A 24,991-nucleotide genomic window follows, 5' to 3' on the forward strand; every position below is an offset into this window, starting at 1 on the left:
TACAATTTGATAATAAGAGACATCTCTCATTGATTCTGTTTCCAAGGAGAACCCTAACTAATACACCATATAAATTAAAAGGAAGCGGCACAACGTTTTTCTAATGCTGAAAGAACTGACAAACGCCAATTCTATATCCACCAAAACTAAGCTTCAGGAATGAAGGGGAAATAAAGACATCGTCTGGCAAAGGAAAACAAACAGAATTTGTCATGAGCAGATGTAACCTTAAAGAAGAGCTAAAGGAAACTCACTAAACAAAGGAAATAATAACATAAGAAGGCTTAGAACTTCAAGAAATAGAGCAATGGAATTGATAAAATTTGGGGTAAATATAGTAGGCTATGCACTCCTGATGAGTTTCTTAAAACATATTTGATGCTAGAAGAAAAATTATACTAACATTTATTATGGGACTCAATGTACATGGAGGAATACTTGAGACAATTATATTCTTAAAGTGGGAGAGTGGAGGGTCATACTGGAAGTGGTAAAATGTCAATACCAGTATGACGTGTGATACATTATGGATCTATATTGTAATGCTTAGAGGAATCACTAAGAAAAATATGGAATGAGATACAGTAAAAAGGAGGATCAATTCTAAATGATGGAATCCTAAAAATGGTTTAAGTAGCCTGCAGAAAGCAAGTAAAGAAAAACGGGAATGAGAAACAGAGGGAGCAAACAGAAAACAAATAATAAAATGGCAAATTAAGTCCCAACATATCAAATTTAAATATAAATGGTTTAAATACCTCTATTAAAAGATAGAGATTGGCAAAGGTATGGCCCAATTGTATGCTGTCAAGGAGAATCTCTCTTCAAACACAAATAGGAAGGTTAATAAAAAATGTTAAAAAAAATATATATCATGTTAACATTAATTTTAAAGGCAGTTATGGATATTGTAATATCATATAAATTTGACTACAGAACAAAAAATTACTAGGGACAAAGAGGGATATTACATAATTATAAAAGGATCAATCCACCAAGAAGACATAGCAATCCTAGCTGTGTATGCATCAAACAACAGAGCTCCAAAAGACATGAAACAAAAACTGACAGAGCTGGAGGAGAAATAGACCTCCAGAAATTTTAGAGAATTATAGTGATGAACAGTATGTTCTCTGATATAATGGAATCCAACTAAAATTCAATAACAAACAACCAGAAAATCTTCAAACAGGGAATATTATGAGCAACTCCACCTTCATAAATTCAATAATTTAGAAGAAATGAGCCAATTGAAAGCAGTCAGATGAAACAGATGACCTAATTAGTTCTATAACCATTACAAACATTGAAATTGTATTTTAAAAGCTGTAAATACATACGATGGAATACTATGCAGCAGTGAGAAGGAATAAGGTCATGAAGCATATGACAACATGGATGAACTCTGAGGACATAATGTTGAATGAAATAAGACAGTTACAAAAGGAGAGCTGTTGTATGTTACCACTAATGTGAACTCTGTGAAAAATGTAAAACAAATGTATTATATTGTAGAATGTAGGGGACCTAGAGAAGACAGCAACAAGTGAAGGGGGAATGATAATCTAATAAGAACAAATAAGATATTGAGGGTAATTTTAATGATATGCGAATGCTCAGGCATGACTTTGGTTCGTTAATTTCCTTGTGGTATGGTAGGAGCATACTGGAAGCAATGAAATTATTTCAGGATATTTAGTTTTTCTTATTCCTTTGCTATGTTTTATTTGGAAATGTTTTTTTTTTTTTTTTTGGATAAATACAGTTAATTAAAATTTTTTAAATTTTTTTTAAAAAAAAGCTCTAAAAAGAAATCCCCAGGCGTATATGGTTTCACTGGAGAATCTACCAAATATTTAAAGAAAACCTAAGCACCAATTTAAAATAATCTCTTCCAGAAAATAGAGAAGAAAGTACCATTTCCCAATGCATTTCATGGGACCAATATTACTGTGATATCAAAATCTGACAGTAAGAGTACAAATATCTTAGCCTAATATCTAAGAATCTAAGGTGCAATATAACCATTTATTTATGGATTTGTTGGATTCCCCCTTCACCCTATTTCCCTTCTTCATGCATCCCAGGCTGCAGCCCCTCCTCCACCTTGATCAAAAGAGATATTTTTCCTGGTTAAGTTGAACCAGGGAGCATCCGGACTCAGGGATTTCAGGCATGGCTGAAAGCAGGAGCAAGAAACCTTACTAAAACGGAGTGGTAACTGAGAGTGTGCAGACTGCACAGAGAGGTCCACAGCCTCAGTGTCTCCTCAGCTCCCAGAAGCTGGCAATCAAGTTCCTTTCTCCTACTCTCTGCCCTGCAGTTGTCGGATTCTTCTCTGGGGAAACTGACTCTGCATCCCCAATTATTGCTACACTAATGCTGCATAACCAGGTCCCAGAATCATCAGTGGCACGTGGATTGAGGCTGGGTTCAGCTTGGGTGGCTAGGCTGGGGCAGCTCACTGCCACATGTCTCTCCTCCTCCTCCTCCTCACACCAGCAGGCTCCTGGGCATGTTCCTGCCATGTCAATGACAGAAATGCCAATGGGCAAACATAAATGGGCAAAGCCTTTAAAGCCAAGCCAAGGCCAGAACTTGCACTGTATAATTCTACGTTATTCTATTGGCCAAAGGAACTCACACAGCCAAACCCAATGCACAGGATGATCCATTCAACCTCTTAGCAGGAGGAAGTGCAAAGTCCCAAAGCAAAGAGTGTGACTATGGGGGCACTAATGCAATCTGCCACAAGCTCCAAAGGATAAACCAATAGACACTGATGTTTGCAGTTCCTCACAGAAACAAAACCCAGCTCTCAGCCTTGTTACCCCGAACTGAATGCAAACAGTCAGTAAGCTCCACCCATCCACAGCCTTCTTTTGTACTTTTTAGTGCCCCATTCTTAAATACAAACAGACAACCAAGGTTCATCAACTTTGAGGAAAGCCTCTAACATGAAAGACTAAGACAAAAACAAAAGACTAAGACAAAAACAAAAATAGAAGAAAAGTGCTTAAAAGAAAGACAATGCTGGGGATAAGAGAGCAATTTTTTTTCAAAAGGTAACAATTATAATATTCTTAGAACAATATGAGAGAATAACAAATTATGGAAAAACAGCAGTGTGCTATAAAAAGAAAATAATATTCAGAGAACAGTAAAGAGCTCTTGGAAGTTAAGATTCTTTAAAAAAAAAAACACACACACACAGTAGAAGAAATCTTCTTGTAAGTAGAATAAAGGGCAAGGCAATGAAAAATGACATTGAAAATATTAGAAAATTAGAGAATCATTCCATGATCTAATAGGATTTCTATAAATAACAAAATGAGAAAACTGAGGGATAGAAATTATCAGAGAAAGAAAACAGTAAAGTTTGAGATCCAGAATTGAAGGGTGAGTTTTTAAACTGAACAAGTAATCAAGTGCCCAACATTATGAAAGGAAAAAAATACCCACCTACATATCAAGTTAGCATCATCTTGTAATTTCTGAATGCCGAAGACAGAGAAGATCCTAAGAGCTTCCAGAAGGGAAAAATAGGCCACGTCCCATGGACAAAGGAATCAGAAGGGCATCAGACATCTAGAAGAAAGTGGAATGAAGTCTTCAATATTCTGCAGAAAATATTTCCAGTTTAGAATTGCATACTCAGCAAAATTAGCCAGCATGTTCGAGGGTAGAATGAAGACATTTTCAGACGTGAAGTCTCTAAAAATGTATATCCTTATACACTTTCTCAGGAAGCTACCATGGGAGGTGCTCTATCAAAATGATGGACAAAACCCAAGAAGAGGAAGACAGTGTGTTCTGGTCTGTTAGTGAGGCTGCAAACTTCCAGCTGGCAAGCCCCAGGATTCCCCTCCCTGATGGGTTTGGGTTTAGTTGCCAAGTAGGAACTTGCCTGAGATTTGGGAGGCAAAGTGAAACAGCGGTCATAAGTCTCTGAAGGTCTTTTTGAGGTCAGATGTGGACATGGACAGATAGAGAGGTGTCCAGAGGCTTCTAGCCCGTCTTTGCTCTCTCCTGCTCTGCACCCAGCTCCTCTCCCTGATGCCGGCCCTGCTGGCCAAGGGCTGCCCTGGCTCCTCACGATGCTGAGCTGTGCACCCGTACAGGCAACAGCGCTCCAATTCCTGTCTATGGCCCCCACTTTGTGCCCCACGTTGGTGACTGCTTGTGCCCAGTGTCAGATTCCCCTGCAAGCTGTAACTTATCCACACACCAGGACTTCGGGAGGGCTAGTTAGTGAGATTTTCTCTCATCCCTCATCTTCTTCTAGAACATCACTTCCCAGCTGCTCCCACCATGAAGTCTTTACCCTGTAAACCCATAGTAGCTCTGCTTCCCTGATGAAACCCTGATGGATACCGTGAAAGCAGTAAGAGGGGAGTCATTACAGGACAGACAGGGAGAAAATTCCGGGGAGAGGGTGAAGGAGTGCTTTGGATTGATGAGAGAACAGCAAGTCCAGGTTGGAGGGAAAGATACACGGCTCAAGAAAAAACTGAAACTGATTACCTGAGTTTTGATGAAAATGTTGGGGATGAATTAGCAGAAAATGCAGCAATCCTTAACTGCAGGAAACACAAACAAGAAGTTCATGATAGGAAGTGTAATCCTAACGTACTATGTTGCTGAGCCATGAACAATGTACATATGACCACAATAATGTAAACATTACATTGTTATCTAACAAAAAAAGGGGTTACTGTAAGCATATTGAGAGAAGGACAGGAGGGTGGGTCTTGCACACATATGGGGTCATTATCTGGTCTGTCAAATTTGGCATTGTTCAAACATTTTCACAGTAAAAGCGCTTTTACAAAGTTGTGCGGGAAAGAGAAGGAAACCAACGTGTGCTCCGGGGCGCTCTCGGTAGCACTCCCATAGGCACGATGATGTGAGCGCTATGCACGATCTGACCTCAATTACAAATAAGCACATTGGGAATATGAGGGGCAGAGAAGTGGGCTTGATAGAGGCAGGGCAGAAGGCTAAACTGCCATCCTCCACCGCGGGAGGTTGTTCTCTGTGGCCCGGCAATGGAAGCCTCAGGAGAAGGTCACACCAGCTCGCTCCTGTGGCAGATTGTGTCATATACCCCAGAAAACACACGCCCTTAGTCTTAATCCTTTCCTGCGTGTGTGACCCACTGTAACCTTCTGAAGATGTTATTTTTAGTTAAGGTGTGGATAACTGAATCAGGTTGGGTGTTGATCCTATTACTGGAGGCCTTACAGAGAAGGCCACGGAAAGAAAGCTACAGGGAGCAGCTGGAGGTCACTGGAACCCAGAGGAGAAGGGGAAGGCTTTGCCATTGCATCGCCATGTGACAGAAAAGCCAAGGACCAAGGATCACCAGTAAGCAGCCCCAGAACACCACAGTCTTTGGGGAAAAAGCATCGCCTTGCTGATGCCTCAATTTTGGACTTTTCTAGCCTCAAAAGTGTGAGCCAATAAATTCCCCTTGTTTAACCCAATCCATTGTATGGCACTTGTTTTAGCAGCAGGGAAACAAGATACTACCCAGAGAGTGGAAAGAATGCTCCACAGAGTCGTTTAAATGGTATGAACATGGCTGGGATATGAGGTGGGAAGTGACAGTAAGGGCTGCCAGAGACTGCTGGTTTTTGAAACAGCCTGAAATACTGAGTCTTTAAAATTTGGACACGTATAAATGGACGTTAAATCCAAACCCACAAAAGCACAAACAAAAAGTTCTAGAAGACCCCTGCTGCTCCCGTCCCAGCCTTTGGGGGTACAGGCCCCTGTGCCTAGCGCCACTGATGTCACTGGTTCTGTCCTGCCCCTTCTGCATCCCCCATGACACGACACCCACAGGTCCTTGTGTGCTTGGGACCGTGACCTGGTTCTGCCCCCATCCTCCATCCTCCCCTTTCCTGAACAGGTGTCTCCTGCCACTGGTCCTGCATTCCCACCCCTCGTGTCTCAGGCATGTTAAAGGCAGTAAAATGCTACAAGGTGCCAAGGAGTTACCCTTGGGCCCCGTTACAGGGGAATTAGCAGATGAAAGGGCATTGCCTGGAGATGGGGAATCTGGAAGTGGGGAGCCGTCTTGCCCGTCTGGAAGCAGTGTGGCTGATGTGGAGAGTCTCCCTACGAGCAACGGTTGGGAGCTCCATGGTTGAATGCAGGACCACAGGGTGAGGACTGTGTGCTGACGCAGGTGGCCCAGCAGCAGAAAATAGCAGTCACCATTCGGGTGCATGTTGCCCACAGCCCAGCTTCTTTAGAGCTGTGCCCCCAACCCCTGAATCCACCGCCAGGCTACTCCCTTGACACCTTACAAGCCAGACCTATCGTGGGCCAGCCAGAGCCCTCTCCTCCTGGGGCGTTGCCTCAGTAATGCTGGTCCATCTGGCGGGTGGCGCTAGAGCTGGGTCATGGTAGCAGCCAGGGATTGGGGAGCCATTTTCAGCCTGGTGCCCAGGACCCTAAGGGAAAGAGAAAGAAAGAGAAGACAGAAGTGTAAGTGGGAAACATGGCAGCAGGGAAAGGGAGAGGGAAGCAGGTTGCACAGCCTCTGGAGACCTCTCCCTACCAGTGATCACCCCTTTGCATTTAGTCTTGTTTAGGGAATTCCTGATCCCAGAAATCCCTGGGAGGTCACCCAAGTCCCCAGAGCTCCCGGCCAACTTGCACATGACAAGGACCCGACCTCCAGTTGCTGTCAGGTACTGTCTTCCAAATCCCCCCACCCCACCCCATTTTTGTCCTACCGGCTCCCCTGTGCCCCAGAAGTCGGGTGGCCCCTGCCACCCCCAGAGGAGTCTACAGGGGGGAGGAGGCACCAGATCACACACTGTCCATGTTGGGAAAATGCCTCTGGCCCACTGAGTTTCTGATACATGGAGGGTTGTTTTGTCTTACGGAGCATGGATTTGCAAGCTACGGGCCAGCAAACGGCCACAGAAGGATGGGGGTTACCGGGCCAGGAGGGAGGGAGTAGTGATTGGCTGAGGTCCCTCCATCCTGACCCTTCCTCAGACCCTTTAAAAGAGGGACTTCCCACTCCCCGCAGAAGGGAGCCACAGCAAAGGAGGCAGAAGAGCATGGGAGCTGCCAAGCCAGCACCGTGGGAAGGCCCATGAGCCTCCTGGCACTGCGGGGACTGCTTTCCCCAGCGGCTAATGACCAGAAGGTCCTGGGGGTGGGACGGCCAGAGAGCCTCCTTGCACAGGACACATGCCCCAGAGCTGAGGTTCCCCAGAGGACTCGGGCCCCTCAGTGGCAGGAGGGAAATAGGCAGGGGTTTCCTCCTTACACACCAGCTTCGAGCCTGGAGAAGGCAACCCAGCCCCTGGTCATAGCCGCCCTTGTGACATCATGGTTGGCTCCTCCTCCATCCTCCTGCCCCTGCCAGGGTCAAGGGGGACCAGCAACCAAAGGGGCTGTGAACACCTGAACCACTGTCCCCAAATCATGGGCAATAACTGCTGTGTAAGGCTCAGTCAGAACCACCCCTTGGGGTGGGCATTAGCCCCATGGCAGAGGGCAGCAAGCTGACTTCACAGGACCTTGGGAAAGAATGGGGAGCTGGGCTGTGGGGACTTGGCACAGAGGCTGGTCCTCACCCATGCTCTCCCCTACATTCTGATTGCAGGCATTTGGTCCAGAAATAGAAATAATAGTGATAGAGAAGCAGAAGAAGGTAGGTGGAGCCTGGGAGCGTGAACCCACATCACTGACCCTCTGACCCTGGGCCCCTGGAGGTGAAGGATCCATGTTTGGTCTCACAGGGTTTGGCTCAGTGTTGCTCTCCTGTCCCCTAAATGCCTCCCCATCCTGGGTAGGCTGAGATGGGTATGGGAGTTGGATGGGGAGGTGAGGAACCAAGGTGGGGACCAGCCACGTGGAAGGTGGAGCACAGTGTGGAAGGAGATGGAAAGGTGGGGAAGCAGGTGGTCACGTAGAACCACAGGGGAGAGACTGAAAGGTTCGTGGTGGAAGTCAAAGGATGTGAGGTGAGGGTCAACCGCACAGGGAGCATCAAGTGTCAGCATCGTGGGCTGTAGGTGGGATGAGATGTGGGCATAAATACTGAGTCCATCCTCATGAGTGCAGGTGGATCGAAAGAGCAGGAAGGGCTGGGGGGGAGAAGGGCTCGCTCATGGGGTCCCCTGCCCCCTCCCACCCATCTGGCTCAGAAAGTGCTTCCTCTGGTTCCATGCCCCTGGGAGGTCCACTGGGCAAGCGTTTCCCGTTTTACAGATGAGGACACTGCCACTCTGAGGGTGAGGGCATGGACAAGACAGAAGCAGAGGCAAACCCCACCCTGGTCTCCTGTGTCCCAAGGACCGCCAGGAAGTGCTGATTGTTGAGAAGTGTCTCCATGGCAGACGCTGGCACTGTGGTTTTTGACCAAAAATTCACTGTGAGTCCTCTCCTTTGCTTGGCCAGGCGCTCCTTGCAAAGCAGCAACTTGAAAAAAAGAACAAGTCGGCTGGAAAGATCCAGGCCTGGTGGCGTGGCACACTGGTGCGTAGAACCCTGCTGGTGGCTGCCCTCAGGGCCTGGATGATTCAGTGCTGGTGGAGGACCCTTACGCAGAGGTGGGTGCAGAAGCAACAGCAGGCCCTGTTGAAGAGTTACATAATCCGGGAGCAGGCAGCCGTCAAGCTGCAGTCGTGGGTTCGCATGTGGCAGTGCCAGCAACATTACTGCCACTTGTGCAACACGGTCTGCGTACTGCAGGCCCGGAAGAGCTGCCTTGCCCTCCAGAAGGAGGACCATTTGCAGTTGCAGTACCAAGTCCCTTCCAACCAGCTCCAGTTCCATATTGAAATCCTATCAGTCTGAAGGGCCTGCGGGGTGGGGAACTGGCTCCTTCATCCCAATAAATGCCTCACCAGGTTTGTGTGTCTCCATAATTCCTGCAGCGCCTGGGCCCCCAGTGATTCAGGGGCTCTGCTGTCTGCTCCTCCCCTTGGGGGAGGCTTTAGGGCAGGTCCTCGCCTTCCTTGCCCCACTGTGCCCATGGCCCCTGTTCTGGAACGAGATGGGCTGATGCCAGTGATTATTCCCAAACTTGCCGCCCGTGCCCATCCTCATATGTGCAGAGCCCCAGTGTCCCGGAGGCTCAGCCACCTCCCCGGGGAAGAGTGAACGCCCCTTTCTCCACTCTTGGTGCCTTGCACCTTTGCCTCCCAGCCTGACTGGTGAGGTCAGATTCCATTTTCAAGAAGGAAGGCAGAGGAGAGGCTTTGAAAAAATATGTACCTATATCAAATAGGGGAGTGGGTCCATTACTATGATTTTCTCTAATTTTTCCCTTCATTTGTTGTTTAACTCAAAGTTCAACTGAACTTCTCAGCCAGTGGGGTCAAGTGAGGATCCTAACAATAAAACAAAAGTAACCGGAAATTCCAGACATTAGAGTGTCCAAGTGCTTTGTATTTTTATTTTTTCCTCAAAATCAGCCCTTGATTTTGTAGTAATCTCTTTGAGTTTCATTAGTTTCATATTTTACAGGCTTCTACTTCTGTTTTTATTAGTTCTGTCCTTGTACCTTTTCTTTGGAGTTTACTGTGTTGTTCCAAATTTATCCATTTTCTTGAATGATTAGGTTGTTGATAACCCATAAGTTATTTAGAGGCAAGCTGTTTAATTTTCAAATATATGTAAAGTGGTTTTTAAAAACATTTTTAACATGGACAATTTCAAGCACACACAAAGTAAACAAGAAAGGGTAACAATAGCCAGCCTGAAAGATGATCAAAAATATGCCATTCCATACTATGAACAACTGATTGTACACTTTGAAGGATTGTATGTTATGTGACTATATCTCAATAAAATTGCATTTAAAATTTTTTTTTAAATGCCATTCTTTTTTTCATACATACCTCTACACTCTCCTTCTACTACTCATTATATAATATTATTCTTTTTTTACCTTTTTTTTTGAGGTAAAGTTCACAACAGTGAAACTCATAAATCTTGAATGCTCAATTTTGACATATGAATACACCCATGTACCACATGGCATACCATTTTATTTTTTATTTCTAATTTTATTACAGACAAATATTATGAATTGTATGATTTTGACTGTTTGGAATTATATCATTTCTTTGATAATTTCCTCCTCTCCATTTACTCTAGTCTTATTTTCTGTAGCTCATATTGGTCAGATATTGGACTACCTTGGTTGACCCTATAATTTTCTTATGTCTTCTCCCATATTTTATACCTTTTTGTGTTTTATTTCTTTCAATCCTCCTATTAAATTTCTTTCTATCATATTTTTATTATCCAAGAGCCTTCATTCTCAGGAGTGTGTTTTCTTTTTATAGTATCCTTTATTTGTTTCAGGGATGCCATAGTTTTTGTTCTTTTTATTGATTCAGTTAACCATGAGCACAGTGATGCTGTGTAACAAACAAACACAACAGCACAGTGGCTTGTGGCATTAATGCAGGTTGTTGGCATTGGCTGCCCTAGGCTGGATCCCCCTGGGCAGCTCTGATCCAGCCGTCCCTCAGCCTCACTGGGCCAGCACGCCAGCCTTCCTTCTCAGGTGACGGCAGAGATCCTAGGAGCGAGCCTACAAGCCTGAGGCTCTTCAGGCCCGGGCTCAGAACCGCCACACCATCTCTTTTGCCTCATTCTCTGTTGGTCAAAGCACATCAAGTGGCTGAACCCAAACTCAAGGGATGGACAAATGTATTCTGCCCAAGAGGTAGAGGAGCTGCAGTCTCATAGAAAAGGATATGGAGACAGGGAGGGAGAGGAATTGGAACCAATAACGTGATTACCGTGTTTACAGCTTTTGGTTTTAGGTTTATTCTGCTTCCTGCACTCTTCTCCCCCATCCCCACCCCATCCCCACCAAATTCTCATTTTCCATTCATTTCACTGTGTCTCTGTCTTTCATGGGAAAGGCTTTCCTCAACTGTCTGGTGATCCTGGGTTCTTTTCTCCTAAAGAGTGAGGTAGTAAAAAGCTGATTCCAGGGTTCTTCACAGGAATTACAACTAACTGGAGATAGTAGTGCCAATAGTATCTGAACAGTAACTGAAAGGAGAGGAGGTGATCAGTAGATAGGAGTAATTTTGACCCTATGACAATTATTGGCGTTGGAAAGGGATATGACAGCATCATCCAATAGTAATAAAATGTGAACCACTTTTGCCATTTTAAATTGTCTAGGAGCAACAGTGAAAAGTCGAAAGAAACATGTGATATTAATTATAATATACTTAATTAAACTAATATATCCTAAATAGGATCATTTCTACATGTAATCAATATAAAAATTATTAGCAAGATATTTTGCATGCATTTTTAATATTGTCTTTGAAATTGGGTGTGTATTTTACACTCATAGGACATCTCTATGGGGACTGGCTGCATTTCAAGTGCTCAGGTAGCCACATGTGGCTAAGGCCACCATATGGGACAGTGCATGCCTGGGGTTTGACCATGAGTGGGTAGCTGGGTGTGGGAGTGAGAAAAAGTTCAATAGAGTTGAGAAGCAAGCAGGCTGATATTGACTTCCCTGAGGATAGTTACAGTAGTTGGGGTGGAGGTAAAAAAATAGGAAAATCCATGTTTGTTTCTCATTGCCTTGGTTTTGGTGAGGGAGTAGGGGAGACAGAGCTTGACTCTCCTTAGTTCCTATGTCTACTGCTCCCCAGCATCCCGAGTGAGAAGTCAGGTGTTTTTCTGGGTCTTCTGTGATCATCACATCCTCAAATAAAAGGTAGGAGGCTACAAACCTCATGCAACCATGAATGCTGTAATGCAGGTGATATCCACTGGGCAATAGCAGACATGACCATCTCAGGAGACCACGACTATGCCCCCCACTCCCAGGACCACCCCCTCTCTTTAGGGTGATGAATAATAAGCTGCCTTTGATAGTATCTCCACCTCTACTCATAGCAGGAGCTGCTGCATCCCTCTGTCAACCAACCATGGAAATTCCACAGATGGTTGTGCTTAGGTGTGGAATGGATATGGCAGGTGGGAGTGGAATAAGTCCAGGCTCCATGCTTGGGATTTATCATGGTGAAAATTTTTGAGCTGTGCTCTTTCCTCACCCATCCCTAGCCCTGGGTATAACACTGGGTGCTGGGTGCAGAAAGCCAACAGAGTCAGTCCCAGTGCTCTAGAGACAGGTGGCGGCCCATCAAATCCTGACTGGTCTAAGGAGTGAATAGGAACATGTCCAGGAGGACTAACCAACCCTGGCCATTCTCTCCTCTGCCATTTATCTTGTCATATTTGAGGGCTAAGGGGTTACAATTAAGGGAGTAAAGTTCTTGGAAAACAATCTTGCCTGAGTCAGGGATATAAAATCACCTAAAGGGCAGAGTTGCCTTGTGATTGGCAACAAAGAGAAGTGGTCAGTCCCAGGTGGTGAGGCCATGAGTTCTCTGTCTTGGGGCATACTACTTTTTAAAATGTTTAGAAGTGACCAAGCTAGAACTTGCATCTTGGCCTTTTCCTCAGAGAAGGTATCTACCTCTTGATGCCTTAATTTGGACATTTCCATGACCTTAGACCTGTAAATTTTTGAACAAATAAACCCCCATTATAAAAGCCAATCCATTGCTGATTTATTGTATTTCCATCAGCTTTAGCAAACCAGAACATCTTCTCAGTTTCCTTCTAGTAATATGCATGACCCTATACTTCCCCTTTCTACCTCATTCACATACATAACTCAGTGCTGTTAATTACATTCACACTAATGTGCTACCATCACCACCACCCATTTCCAAACTTTTACAATCAACCAAAATAGAAATTCTGTACAAATTAAGCATCCGGTCCCCATTCTCTAAGTCAATCTATTCCCTGGTAACCTAAATTCTCGATTCTAATCGTATGAGTTTGCTTATTATAATTAGATCATATCAGTGAGATCATACAATATTTTTCCTTTTGTGCCTGGCCTATTTCACTTAGCATAGTCTCTTCAAGGTTCATCTATGTTATTGCATGCATCAAGACTTCATTCTTTTTTACAGCTGGATGATATTCCATACTATGCATATGCCACATTTTGTTTACCCATTCATCAGTTGATGGACTTGGGCTGCTTCCATCCTTTGGCAAATATCAGTGAGCAAATATCTGTTCAAGTTCCTGCTTTCAGTTCTTCTGGGTATTATCTAGTAGCAGGATTGCCAGGTCATATGGTAATTCTATACTTAGCTTCCTGAGGATTTGCCAAACTGTCTTCCACAGCAATCGCACCATTTTACATCCCCACCAGCAATGAATGAGTGTTCCTATTTCTCTATGTCCCCTCCAACACTTGTAGTTCTGTCTTTTTTTTTTAATTGCAGCCATTCTAGGAAGTGTGAAATGATCACACCTCGTGGTTTTGATTTGCATTTCCCTAATAGCTAGTGATGATAAGAATCTCATCATGTTCTTTTTTGGCCATTTGTATTTCCTCTTTGGAAAAATGTCTATTCAAGTCTTTTGCCCTTTTTTAAATGGGGTCGTTTGTCTTTTTATTGTTGAGTTGTAGGATTACTCTATATATTCTATATATTAGACTCACCTTAGAACCAAGGATACAAACAGGTTGAAAGTGAAAGGCTGGAAAAAGAAATTCCATGCAAACGGTATTAAAAAAAAAAAAAAAGAAGCTGGGGTAGCTATATTAATATTGGACAAAATAGACTTTAAATGCAAAGCTTTTATAAGAGGCAAAGAAGGATGTTATATATTGTCCTAGTTTGCTAATGCTGCAGAATGCAAAACACCAGAGATGGACTGGCTTTTATAAAAAGGGGGTTTATTTGGCTATACAGTTACAGTCTTAAGGCCATAAAGTGTCCAAGGTAACACATCAGTAATCAGGTACCTTCACTGGAGGATGGCAAATGGCGTCCGGAAAACCTCTGTTGGCTGGGAAGGCATGTGGCTGGCGTCTGCTCCAAAGTTCTGGTTTCAAAATGGCTTTCTCCCAGGATGTTCCTCTCTAGCAAGCTTGCTCTTCTTCAAAACGTCACTCACAGCTGCACTCCGTTCAGTCTCTTTGAGTCAGCACATTTATATGGCTCCACTGATCAAGGCCCACCCCAAATGGGCAGGGCCACACCTCCATGGAAATATCCCATCAGTTATCATCTACAGTTGGGTGGGGCGTATCTCTGAATCCAAACATTCCAACTTAATCCCCACTATTATATCTGCCCCACAGGATTGCATCAAAGAATATGGCTTTTTCTGGGGGACATAATACATTCAAACCGGCACATATATTAATAAAAGGAGTAATTTACCAAAAAGAAATAACAAAGATAAATATGAAGAACGGAGATAGGATAAAGGGGGAATCAAACAAGTCCATAAATAAATGCTTATATTGCACCTTAGATTCTTAGCAGCTGGTGCCACAAGTGGAGTAGAGAACAAGAGAGGGACGTGGCCAGCCCGTCTATTCCTAATGCAGTTATTTAATGGACTGCCCACAGTTGCCTTCTGCTGACTTCTGGAAGTAGGCAAATTCAGAAACTCCTAATTTGAATTATAAGTGACCAATTCATGATTCAGTTCACAATCAGGCTGTTCTGATTCCAGATTAACTGATTTACCCATTCAAACACAGAACTTTCACTTTTACCACAATCCACAGTTTTAAAAGAATGTTCTGGTCTTCTAGGCACTTTAAATGGGAGAGTCTTTGAAAATTATTGTCAAGAATTTCTTAGTTCCTAATTCAGAAAATCAGTTTCTTACATCCAATCACTTCCTAAAAAGTAGCTCACATAAAATCCAACTCACCTTTGTGTCTTAGCAAACTGACACATGAAAATGGGGGTTTATTGACTTACAAAACCAAGAGTTCCCACATAGAGCTACACATAGCTTCAGGCCTGGCTGGATCCAGAGGCCCAAAGGAATCCTTAGTACTGAGCCTCTCACTTTCCATCTCTTAGCTCTACTTATTTTCCTCTGTGCTAGCTCCATTTTCAGTGAGCTATTCCCATGTGGTGGCCCAAGCAGCTCAGGATTCATAATCCTTGGGGTTCAATCAGTTACAACACATCATCAGAACTGAATCTTACTGGACTTGCTTGAGTCAGGTGCTCACCCATGAACCAAACACTGTGTCCAAATGAATAAAGTATTGTACTATATATACCTTAAACACTTGAACTGAACCTGGGCTTAGTGTCATCTTCACCCAGGAGCCACCACATTGCTGAATTCTCTGAGGCTATTCTATCCCACATTTCTGGGGATGGTATTGATAGTGGGGGGTAATCAGGGTTCAGAAGAACAGAACTATGTCTGAGGATCAGCAAGTTAATATTAATTATCTGCACCAGTAACTTACAGAATCAGAATTCCAGTAAGTTAGAGAAACAGACACTAGTAGACAAGAGATTATGAGAGATGTTGGAAGAGGGAGGCAGAGACTGAGAGGGAAAGATACTAAGGAGTATAAGGAGTTAATATAGAGTGAGAGACACAAAGATACGGGGACGTGAGAAAGAGAGACAGAAAGATGGAGTAATATGGACAGATGAAATAGAGGGGCAACAATACATTCTTATCCCCAGCACAAAGTACACACATACACACAAACTCAGAAACCTTTCCAGATGTAAATATTAACTCAAAGGGCCATGAAACTTGTCTGTTGGATATACTGGACCCGGGATGGCCAGCCTAGAGAATTGTGCAGGGAGGGTGGGACAGATGATTCTAGAGAAGTAGAATTTGAACCATGGTGAGAGAACAGATCCCAGACCTGAAAAGGAGGACCATGTATACATTCATTAAATAAATATTCATTGAGCACTTACTTACTATGCATCAGGCACTGTTCTAGATCTGGGAAACAGAGCACTGAACTCAGATTTCCTGCTCTCCTGGAACTTGTGAGGAAAAAGGAAAACAGACAAATGATGAGATGAGGAAACCTCAGGTAGTAGTGAGGGCTGTGAAAACAGGAAAGCCAGTCAGGAGCTCGAGCATCACGGTGGGCGGTGGGGAGAAAGCTACTAGGTTAGGAGGTCAAGAGGCCTCCACCAGGAGGTAGAATTGAGCAGAGACAAAACTGAGTGAAGTGAGAGCTCGCTCTGGAGGAAGACGTTCCTACGACAGGAGTCAGAGAGTGCAAAGTTCTGAAACGGGAACATGCTTGGGATTTTGAAAAATGGCAGCAGTTTCAAGGAGGACAGTGCCGTGACAGGGTGAGTTGTAGGACGTGAGCTCAGTGGGACGGCCAGAGCGGGACCGCGCAGGGCCGTGGAGATGATGGGGATGGCTTTCAGTTCTGTTCTAAAGGTAATGGGAAGACTTTGAAGGATTAAGAGAAAAGGGTGGCCCTGGCCCCCATGTTGCACAAGCCCAGAGGGCGCCATTGGCACAGACCTCCACGTGGACGGGGCTCCCTGGAGTTGGCCCCCTGCACCCCCGCCCCTCCTCCCGAGGCATGGCTAATCAATCACAGATCCTGCTCTTCCTGCTCGCGGCTCTGAGAAGCCTTCTGCACACAGGGCTCCCCACACCCCTGCCGGTTCCTCAGAGCCTCCCTGTGAGCTGCCAAGTGTTTATCATCCTTACTCAGACCATGACCTCCTGAAAAGTGGGTCTGCTGAAGAGGGCTGGGGACACGGGGACAGAGCAGACCTGGTCATTCGTTTATTGGAAGGGGTACGCACTGTGTCACCCGACAAGCCTGTGAGCCCAGCGAGATTTCCAGCTGGAGATTCAGTTGTTTCTCCTTGACTTCATAGTGACCCTGGATAAAGCCACGGGTGTGGCAGTTCCGCCAACGCCAATAGGCCTGGATGATGCGGGCGGCGCCGACCAGGCGGCAGAAGCGCCGGCGGACACGCCACATGCGCGCCCAGGCCTGCAGCCGCACGGCGGCGCCCTCCTGCTGCGCGTAGGACTCCAGCGCCGCGCGCCGCCTCCTCTCCAGCTGCCGGGCCAGGTGTTCCCGCCACCAGCTCTGGATGATCCAGGCCCGGAGGGCCGCGTGCAGCAGCGTCCGGCGCACCAGGGTGCCGCGCCACCAGGCCTGGATGGACACGACCGCCGCCTCTGGCGTTGGGATGATGATCTTCACTTTGGGGTCTTGGGAGGGAGAAAGAGGACACTTCCGTCACGTGGGAGGCCCACACATGTTAGCCCCAGGCTGATCCTCTATCAGCAATCGCCCCTTCCTCCAAAATTCAGGAGCCCTGGGTGTCCTGCCTGGGCCACTCTCTGCTTAATGATGGTGGACACATGGCCTTGACGCAGGAGCCTCAATGAACCTGTCTGTAAAATGGGGCACACCGGCACCTGCTGCCTCGCCCAGTCTTACATGGACCAGTTTAGGCCAGAACACCATGATCTCTGGATCTTGCCTGGGATGGAGCCCCTTCCCTCAGACCCCACGCAGCTGCTGGGCCATGGCATCCTTTGTGCCCCCTGCCCTCTCACCCTGACCTTAGGTCAACCCACAGCCTGCTGTGCCCCTCTGCCACACCAGAGTATGAAGATTCCTCCACTACACACAATTGTTAGCAGAATATACTTCAGCCCATGCATCCGAGTACACACATATACACATGCGCGCGTGCACACACACACACACACACACACACACCTAGACCTGGGCTTCCCAGGCCTTGGCTCCTGCTTCCCCAAACACATTCCCCACCCTGCAGCCCCCAACTCTACATAGTCTGGGCTCAGGCTCCTCCACCTCCTGCCTTGCTACTCTCTGTATCTCAGCCAGAACCACATTCCTCCACCTAAGAAGGAAATGGGGGAAGGGGCAGCCAAGGATGGGTCTATCCATCTGCATTCTGGCTCTGAGTACAGGGACATTTAACTGATTTACCTGCCGCATCCTCATCCCCGTTGTTCTGGTGTAATCTGCCTAGGAGCCCTATCGACTCACTGAAGCATCTCTTTTTCGATGACAAACTACATGGTCGTGGACCTTTCAGTCACCACCGCTGGACCTCTAAGGTCGGAGATGTTGCAGGTCAGGGCTCTCCCCAGCACCGTGGAAGGGGGAGGACAGTGATGGGGGAGGGGAGCGTGTGGGGAGCAGACGCACCCTCTTCTCTCCTTGGCTCCTTCCAGCTCTGCTCTACTGATGTGATTTCATCATGACCGTCAGTTGTAATGGAAAAGGGTTTTCTGTCCTTCTGCAATCAGGGCTTTGGGGGGGAAGCCTGGGAGAAAGTGAGTGTCCTCCCCACCCCTCAGAGCCAAGTCGACCACAGACTCAGCTTCCTGGCCTTTCCTGGGGCCACAGACATGGAGGGCCCTGCCTGAGGGGCCACGGTCAACGTGCCCTACCCTCCCGGCCACCGGGGGTGGACCTGACTGCCTCCTGTACAGTAATAGATGCTCAGGACCTGGGACGAATGTCTCAAATCCCCCTGTCTGCCCACTATTAAATTACCCATGGTGAGGGGCAAGATGTTTCCATGCCCCTCAGGTCTGCACGCCTCGAGGGAGCGTAGAGAAAGGGGAGAGCAGTGATGTCATAAGGGCAGCTATGACACAGGCACCCGGATCAGTCCCCACAGGTGAGCCATTCTAAAGGGAAGCTAGAGGACCTGCCTGTCTTTCTGCCAGAGTGAGCAGAGGCCTGGCTGGAAAGACATCACCCAACACCTGACCCTTGACACAAAGGTGTAAAACAGTACTGATTAGACCTGCCTGGTTTTCATTAAATGGATTTCAGTTCATTTAAACCTAACAATTTTAATGTATAAATAGGATTAGTGAGTTCGCTCTCTATGAACAGACATTGAAGGGAGTCCAAGACATAGCAAGTTGAGCAACTCAGGGCGATCCCAGTGTACACACCTTTTCATACACATGTGCTATAAATGTGTTATTTTTAAAGGGGGATTAGAAAGATTCACAGCCCGCAGGAAAGGTACATTTGAAGACAGAGGCATTGGTCAGCCCCCTGGGAGATCCTCATCAGTTTAACACCCCAAGGAGTCTGAATCCAGAGTCATCCTAGAGGCCACGTGCCCCTGCCTGTAATAATAACAAAGGGTGACGTGAACCTGAAACACAGAGGGTGAAACTGAGGCCCAGAGACTCTGCGTGACTTGCCTCACAGCTGACCCGTCATGGGGCAGCATCAGGTCCCAGCTCTGCCCCACATGGAGGCTTTGCCCTGGGTTGTCTCACCTTGTGGACTCCGGCTTCCCAATGCTTCTGAAGTTCATTGTTTCTAGAAAACTGTCAGCTACCCACCCTCCATCCAGGATCATTAAGTCATTACCCGGGTGGAAGAAGATAGACCCTAAAGAGGGCACACCGTGTGAATCCCCGTATGTGTGCTACAGAGAGGACAACTCTCAGCAATGGGGACAGGGCAGTGATTGCCAGCTTGGGCTTGGGGACAAAATGGAAACTTTGTGGGTCATGGAAATGTTCTCTAATTTAACTGTGATGGAGGTCACGCAGGCATATAAACTTGTCAAAAATCAATGAAACATATGCTAAGATGGCTAAAGGTTAAGATGTGTTCATAAATTAAAACTCAATAAAAACCAGTAAAACGAACAAACAAATCAACCTGCATCCATCTTGTTATAACACAGAGATCCTCCTACTGGGGTCAGAGTTTCTGCGGGCTGGTAGGGAAGGGTTGAAGGTCCCAGTGCTCCAAAGACCCAGGGAATATCCCACATCTGGAGCCCAGGGGAGCCACAGGGCTGGTGGCCAGGAAGGAGGGAGACCCACCCAGGGAGGAGTTCTAGGGTCTGGGTGTGGGGGGATGTGCACATCCCCAGGCCAGGGATGGTGCTGGGGTCTTGAGTGCCACCAGTACCAGCTCACACTCAAGCACTAGAGATTTTTGCTCATCTTTTCTGCCACCAGAATATCTATTGCTGTGGTCAGAAGTTCCTGGCAGGTGGATTTTGAGAACGAGGCCAAGACCCTGGGTGCCCTATCTGGGGTGGGGTGCCTGCCCACAAGAAACTCTTTCCTCACTCTTCCTGGTGGTTCCCATCGCAACCCGGCCCCCTTCCTGGTTAACAAAAACATAGAGCCACAGTGGAACCCCTGAGTTGCCTCACCTGGTCGGAGACCCTGGCTCAAAAGATGTACTTGCTTCAACACTGGGTCTCAGATCTGAGTGTTCTGTGGAGAGGCTATATATTGTTTGTTTAGCGTACTGTGTAGTCAAGGCCTGAAATGTAAACATGACTGATCACATTTGAGAGCATGAGGACAAGGCTCATCTTACAATGGAAAGGTGGGTGAGAAAGTAGTAGGAGCTTGGTTCCATGATGACATGATGGAGCTGCCATAGGCCTGGACTTTCATGTGATGGAAAAAACAAACTTCTGATTGTCTGACTCACTGTTTTTTAGATTTCTGTTTTAGCAGCCACACACAATTTCTGATTTATGTAGAAGTTATACACCTTATTCCTTTTCTTCAAGCACCTATATTTAAATTTTTATGCAATTTTATTGAGATATATTCACATACCAGGTAATCATTCAAGGTGAACAATCAACGGTTTACAGTATCATCATATAGTTGTGCATTCATCACCACAGTCAATTTTTGAAAATCTTCATTACTCCAAATAAAAATAAAAATAAAAAAAATAAAAGAACACCCAAAACATCCAATACCTCTTGTCACCCCTTATTATTTATTTTTTATCTTTGTTTTCTTCCTCACCTGTCTTTACACTGGATAAAGAGAGTGTCCGTCGCAAGGTTTTCACAATTACACAGTCACACCTCAAGAGCTGTATAGTTACGCAATCATCTTCAAGAATCAAGGCTACTGGATTATACACAGTTCAGCCGTTTCAGGTATTTCCTTCTAGCTATTCCAATACACTAAAAACTACCAACAAATATCTATTTAATGCTCAAGAATAACCTCCAGAATGACCACTCAACTCTATTTGAAATCTCTCAGCCAATGAAACCATTTTGTTTCATTTTCTTCCCCTTTTTGGTCCAAGAAGTTTTTCTCAATCTCACATTTCCTTCACTTTTTGAGGACAGTTGAGACTTTCTAAGCTGTAGGAAATGCTCTTGTCAATGATTTTAATATTCCTGCCATCCGTCTCTCTACTTCCTCTCTCAGGAACACATGTTCAACCATGCTGGAACTTCTGGATCACTCCTCTGTTCTTTTATTTATTTATTTATTTTTGCCTTCATTTCTCTGCCCTTCTTTGCTGCATTCCAGGAGGTTTCCTCAGGAGAAACTTCCCACTCACTAATCTGCACTTTAGTTAACGTCCATTTGGCTCTTCATCCATCAATCGGGCTTTAATTTCAACAATGTTGCTGCTTTCTAAGCTCCGTGAGTGGACCTCTTTAACATTGGTTTGTTCTTTCACAGCTAAGGTGTCTTCTCCCTTCCCCTGCAGCTATTAATTCCACTTCTTTAAATTGCCCTCATGTCTTTCTGTTGGGTAATATGTTTCTGCTTGAGTGTAGGGATGCTTTTTCATGCCTTCAGTTTCCTCCAAGGCCTGGTGATGCTTGGTCAGGTGTTTGTCTTTGTTTGGGGAGTCCCCCTTGGTCTGTTGATGACACAGAGTCCCTGACTCCAGGGATTTCAGGGGAGGAGTGGGGCGGGGTGGACTGTCAGGGCTGGGACATCAGGGGCTGGTCTCCTGGGTGTGAACCTCCCCGTGCAAGGGCTGCAAGGGCATCAAACTGCACCAGGCCCTGCTACGCCTCCCCAGGCCTCTCACTGCTCCTTCCACCCTCTCTTGCTAACTGCCTGGCTCAACTGGAGAGGCCAGTACATTCCAACCCAGCCCCTGCTGTAGCCCTAAGCCCCTAAGGCCCCGAGGCCCTAGAGCTCCCTAGACCAGCTGCCTCCAAGGTTGGAGTGACTGCACAGACCCTCCTGCTTTTGCATGAGGCCTTTTTGAAAGCTTTGATTTAGTCTTGTCATGTTCACTTTCTGTCTGTTAGGAATTCCACAAAATTTCTTGTTTTGTCAGTGCTGTTACTGATTGATAAATAAATATAACCCCTTCTGTTATTCCTATGAATTTGTAGTGGGAGAGAAAGGCCTGAGCCTGTGCTGAAGCATTTTTTTTTTATTTTTTTTTTAATCTTCATTTTATTGCGATATATTCACATACCACGCAGTCATACAAAACAAATCGTACATTCAATTGTTCACAGTACCATTACATAGTTGTACATTCATCACCTAAATCAATCCCTGACACCTTCATTAGCACACACCCAAAAATAACAATAATAATAATTAAAGTGAAAAGAACAATTGAAGTAAAAAAGAACACTGGGTACCTTTGTCTGTTTGTTTGTTTGTTTCCTTCCCCTATTTTTCTACTCATCCATCCATAAACTAGACAAAGTGGAGTGTGGTCCTTATGGCTTTCCCAATCCCATTGTCACCCCACATAAGCTACATTTTTATACAATTGTCTTCGAGATTCATGGGTTCTGGGTTGTAGTTTGATAGTTTCAGGTATCCACCACCAGCTACCCCAATTCTTTAGAACCTAAAAGGGGTTGTCTAAAGTGTGCGTAAGAGTGCCCACCAGAGTGACCTCTCGGCTCCTTTTGGAATCTCTCTGCCACTGAAGCTTATTTCCTTTCCTTTCACATCCCCCTTTTGGTCAAGAAGATGTTCTCCGTCCCACGATGCCAGGTCTACATTCCTCCCCGGGAGTCATATTCCACGTTGCCAGGGAGATTCACTCCCCTGGGTGTCTGATCCCACGTAGGGGGGAGGGCAGTGATTTCACCTTTCAAGTTCGCTTAGCTAGAGAGAGAGGGCCACATCTGAGCAACAAAGAGGCATATGGGAGGAGGTTCTTAGGCACAATTATAGGGAGGCCTAGCCTCTCCTTTGCAGCAACCGTCTTCCCAAGGGTAAATCCTATGGTAGAGGGCTCAACCCATCAAACCACCAGTCCCCTATGTCTGTGGTCATGTTAGCAACCACCGAGGTGGGGTAGGCGAATACCCCTGCATTCTCCACAGGCTCCTCAAGGGGGCTCTACATATTTTTTCCTTGTTTTATTTTTTTTTTACTTTTTTCCCTTTTTAAAATCAACTGTATGAAAAAAAATTTAAAAAAAAGAAACATACAATAAAAGAACATTTCAAAGAGACCATAACAAGGGAGTAAGAAAAAGACAACTAACCTAAGATAACTGCTTTACTTCCAACCTGTTCCTACTTTACCCCAAGAAAGTTACCTAATATAGCAACATTTCTGTGAACTTGTTCCTACTATATCCATCAGAAATTAACAGACTGTAGTCATTCCTGGGCATCCCCAGAACGTTAAATAGCTTATCTGTTCTTCTTGGATTATTGTTCCCCCTTCCTTAATTGCTCTCTATTGCTAGTTCCCCTACACTCTACATTATAAACCATTTGTTTTACATTTTTCAAAGTTCACATTAGTGGTAGCATATAATATTTCTCTTTTTGTGTCTGGCTTATTTCGCTCAGCATTATGTCTTCAAGGTTCATCCATGTTGTCATATGTTTCACGAGATTGTTCCTTCTTACTGCCGCGTAGTATTCCATCGTGTGTATATACCACATTTTATTTATCCACTCATCTGTTGAAGGACATTTGTGTTGTTTCCATCTCTTGGCAATTGTGAATAATGCTGCTATGAACATTGGTGTGCAGATATCTGTTCGTGTCACTGCTTTCCGATCTTCCGGGTATATACCGAGAAGTGCAATCGCTGGGTCGAAGGGTAACTCTATTGCTGAAGCATTTTAATCAATGGCCTCATGGGAATGTTCTGAGTGTCTTTGTGGTTACAGAATTGCAGGTATGTGTGTGCTTGTGTATACACAAACATATATTCTCTTGCTCTGTCTGCTGAGGGGCCCGGGGACCAGAGGGAAATCTCACTGTGCTTTGCTGGGCCCCTCTACTCAACCTGTTTTTATCTCAGCTGCCAGCTTTTAAGGTTTGTGGGTACCAACTCTTTCCTTGTTTTGTTGCTGATGCTGAATTTTTATGGTACTTGGCATTTACCCTGAAAGGGGGGATCATTGGTCCCTGGTCACGGCTCAGGAAACTGGGGCTCAGAGAGGGGAAATGACTTGCCCACAGCCACATGGCAGAGAGGCAGGGCCAGGGTTCTGACTGATGCTGGTCTGGTTCCAAGGCCCTCGCTCTCTGCTCTGAACAAAGAGAGGCAAAGACAGAAAAACCTTCATGCAGGTGTGCGAGAGACCCAGCTGAAACAATAGGGCCTGAGGAGCAGGACAGAGCCAGGAAATACAGAGCTCACACCCGAGGGCAGTCACCAGGGCAGGACAGATGGAGCAGGGCTGAGGTCCGGGCTTCTGAGCTTGCAGCCTTGGTGGGGGGAAGAACCCAAGACCCCAGACTCCTCCCTCTGGGGGAGCTACGGGATTGTAGTGTCCAGATGGGCAGAGGGACAGCCCAGCCTTGACCTCTTAATGCTCCTGTATCATCACCTGGGCCCCCATTGCAGCCCAGGCAGCACTCCATAGGAAGGGGCATCAGCTGGGCCTGGGGCTGTCCTTGTAGAGGGTGGGCCTGAGGAAGGGGTGAGGGAGGCAAGGCCAAGACCAAGGCCTTCTCAGCTCCTGGCCTTGTGATGCCTCAGGTCCAGCATTCACAAGAGGGTTCAGGCCAGTGAGGAAATGCTTTGTCTCCCTTCCCCACCCCTATGGAACTGCCTCCCCAGCCCCACTGGCCAGGTCTGGAGGAGGATGAGGCCCAGCCTCCATCTGGAGCTGGAGGGTGAGGGACAGATGGAGTTAAGGTGGGAATGAGGATTTGGGCTTTGTTCTCTGACAGCTTCCAATTTGGCTCCCAGAATCCGACTTGGAGGTCAAGTATGAAGAGAGCCAAGATGACAGGGCTAAGGGTGGGTGGGCTCCTCTCAGCCATGGGGGGTAGGAGGTACAGGGCCTGATCAACCAAACCTGAATGGTTACATTTTTGACAAATGTGCTCCCTTTGCCATCACCACCACCACCACCCTCCCCCGGGATTCTAT

At 46.0% G+C, this 24,991-nt stretch overlaps 2 protein-coding genes across 2 annotated transcripts; one reads left to right on the plus strand and one right to left on the minus strand.

Moving 5' to 3' along the window:
- The first annotated feature begins 7,353 nt into the window (after window positions 1-7,353).
- On the plus strand, window positions 7,354-8,826 carry IQCF3 (IQ motif containing F3). Its single transcript, XM_037826391.1, has 3 exons — window positions 7,354-7,467; window positions 7,631-7,678; window positions 8,428-8,826. The coding sequence occupies exons 1-3, from the start codon at window positions 7,354-7,356 to the stop codon at window positions 8,824-8,826; spliced, it is 561 nt and encodes a 186-aa protein (XP_037682319.1).
- Window positions 8,827-16,585: 7,759 nt separating this feature from the next.
- On the minus strand, window positions 16,586-17,341 carry LOC119526888 (IQ domain-containing protein F5-like). Its single transcript, XM_037826405.1, has 2 exons — window positions 17,293-17,341; window positions 16,586-17,082 (listed from the first exon to the last, which is right to left on the minus strand). Exons 1-2 carry the CDS (start codon window positions 17,339-17,341, stop codon window positions 16,637-16,639), a joined length of 495 nt encoding a protein of 164 aa, XP_037682333.1. The 3' UTR covers window positions 16,586-16,636.
- Between the last annotated feature and the right edge of the window lie 7,650 nt (window positions 17,342-24,991).

Source organism: Choloepus didactylus, chromosome 1 (genome assembly GCF_015220235.1).
Source record: "Choloepus didactylus isolate mChoDid1 chromosome 1, mChoDid1.pri, whole genome shotgun sequence".
Lineage (NCBI taxonomy): Eukaryota > Metazoa > Chordata > Mammalia > Pilosa > Megalonychidae > Choloepus > Choloepus didactylus.